The 2,274-nt window shown below is 57.1% G+C and overlaps 1 protein-coding gene across 1 annotated transcript in view; it reads right to left on the minus strand.

Moving 5' to 3' along the window:
* The window catches only part of VOLCADRAFT_93353 (uncharacterized protein), a gene marked incomplete at both ends in the record, with an annotated part of 17,756 nt that overhangs the window by 5,854 nt on the left and 9,628 nt on the right, over positions 1–2,274 (minus strand). Inside the window, 4 exons of the mRNA XM_002952657.1 lie at positions 3–48; positions 339–379; positions 963–1,152; positions 1,321–1,576. Of these exons, the coding sequence (XP_002952703.1) occupies positions 3–48; positions 339–379; positions 963–1,152; positions 1,321–1,576 (533 nt within the window). The remainder of the gene's footprint in view (positions 1–2; positions 49–338; positions 380–962; positions 1,153–1,320; positions 1,577–2,274) is intronic.

Below are 2,274 nucleotides of genomic sequence, written 5' to 3' on the forward strand. Positions count from 1 at the left end.
ACGCCCCCGCCACCAAGGCGAGAAGCACGTTTTGAGAAATGACCACCACTGGGAGGAGCGGGGGAAGTGGAGGAGGAGGAGGAGCAGGAGGAGCAGGAGGGGGGGCCTCTTGGCACCGATGACGACAGACATGGCGTTATGATGTGTGAGGGAGGCCGGTTCTTCGCGTGAACACGTCCGTATACGTATATATATACATACATACATACATACATACATACATACATACATACATACATACATACATACATAACACCAACTCTCCCTCCCTCCCTCCCTCCCCCCTTGGGATTCTCATCCGCGTTGTGGTGGTGGTGGTGGTGATGGTGGTTACTTACGCACGAGTACGACCACCCAGAAGAAGAACATGAAGATCATCCTGGGGATGAAAGGCGGGAGGACGGGAGGAGGGGGGAGTGAGAGGTACGGGAGGAGGGGACGATGGTGGGGGGGGGGGGGGATGTACAGCTCTCCACTGGCAGCCAAGCTCAAGGTCAGGGAAGCAGCCAAGCTGATTGCTACTACTGCTGCTGCTACACAGAGTAGTGCTACTGCAGGCAGTTCTTCTTCCACTCACCTCACGCGATTTCTAGAGAACACGAAAAATAAGAGCAGCAGCAAAAGCAGCTGTAGCGACGGAGTTACCATAAATGAGAGACACACACACATACACACACACACACACGCGTATCTCGTGCTGAGCAGCTGCCGCCGCAGCTACAGTAGCAGCCTCCATCTCTTTCCCAACCCACCAAACCACCTGCTAAAAACACAGCTTGGGTATATCCAAAGCCATCAGAGACATTAGGCACGAACCCTAGGGTTAAAACACCCCCACTAACCCCGCTCTATCTCACCAACTCACCCTCCTACCCCACCACTACCGGCCTCCTAAAACACATGCAGTACACGTACACATACATGCATACGTACATACATGCATACGTACATACACAGCTCACGCGTACCAGTAGGTTCCAAAGGTGGGTGCATTGTACGAGAAGAAGTCAGTAAACCCCATGTACTGAAAGGTCATGAGGGCCACATTGAGGATCCCCGTGCCTGTGTCTCTGAACAAGGTGTTGGCGCCCGTGAGCTCAAACAGGGGGGTGATGAGGACCGTCATCACGAAATACACGTAGCCGAAGAAGACTGTCGGGAGGGGTGGGGGAGAGGGGAGAAAGGGTGGGGGAGAGGGGAGGGGTGGGGGAGTGGGAGAGGGGGAGAGGGGAAAATTAAAGCAGAGGGGGAAAAGTAGGAAGGGGAGGAGGCTAAGAAACATTACATTCGGAAGGAAGTTATGTCATCAATCCCGCCCACCGTACATCTCCCCATTAAACCACCCCCCATGCCGTACAGCCCGACCAAAATACGCACGTAGTAGGTCCTTCAGCCGGTGCCAGCTGAGCTTGAGGGTGAGGGAGTAGACGAGCAGACCGGGTTGGGTTTTGAAATGCGGCAGCACCCGCAGCCCCACCAGCAGGGCCGTGAAGACGCCCCACACTAGGTGCTGCAGCTGTAGGTCCGCGTACGAGCGTACGGCATCAAAGTCCTGCAGCGAATGTATCACGTCTACCTGCGGCAGTACGGCAGGACAACGCCAGTACGCCGGTACGGTATTCCGGGTTTGCTGAAAGGAAAAGGACAAGGGCAGAGGCAGGGACAAGGACTCTCTGCGGCCCAGCCTGGCTTCACATCCCCATCTCGCCAGGGCCTCCCAAAGAACCAGACTGGAACACGCACACGCACACGCACACGCACACGCACACGCACACACACGCACACACACACGCACACACACGCACACACACACGCACACACACACGCACACACACGCACACACACACGCACACACACGCACACGCACACACACGCACACACACGCGCGCACACACACGCGCGCACGCACACGCACACACACACACACACACACACACACACGCGCACGCGCACGCACGCACACACACACGCGCGCACACACGCACACACACACACACACACACACGCACACACACACGCACACACACGCACACACACACGCACACACACGCACACACACACGCACACACACGCACACACACGCACACACACGCACACACACGCACACACACGCACACACACGCACACACACGCACACACGCACACACACACACACGCGCACGCACGCACACACGCACACACACGCACACACACACACACACACACACACACACACACACACACACGCGCGCGCGCACACACACGCGCGCGCGCACGCACACACACTCACCCCAC

The sequence above is a fragment of the Volvox carteri genome, assembly GCF_000143455.1.
Source record: "Volvox carteri f. nagariensis unplaced genomic scaffold VOLCAscaffold_31, whole genome shotgun sequence".
NCBI classification, from domain to species: domain Eukaryota; kingdom Viridiplantae; phylum Chlorophyta; class Chlorophyceae; order Chlamydomonadales; family Volvocaceae; genus Volvox; species Volvox carteri.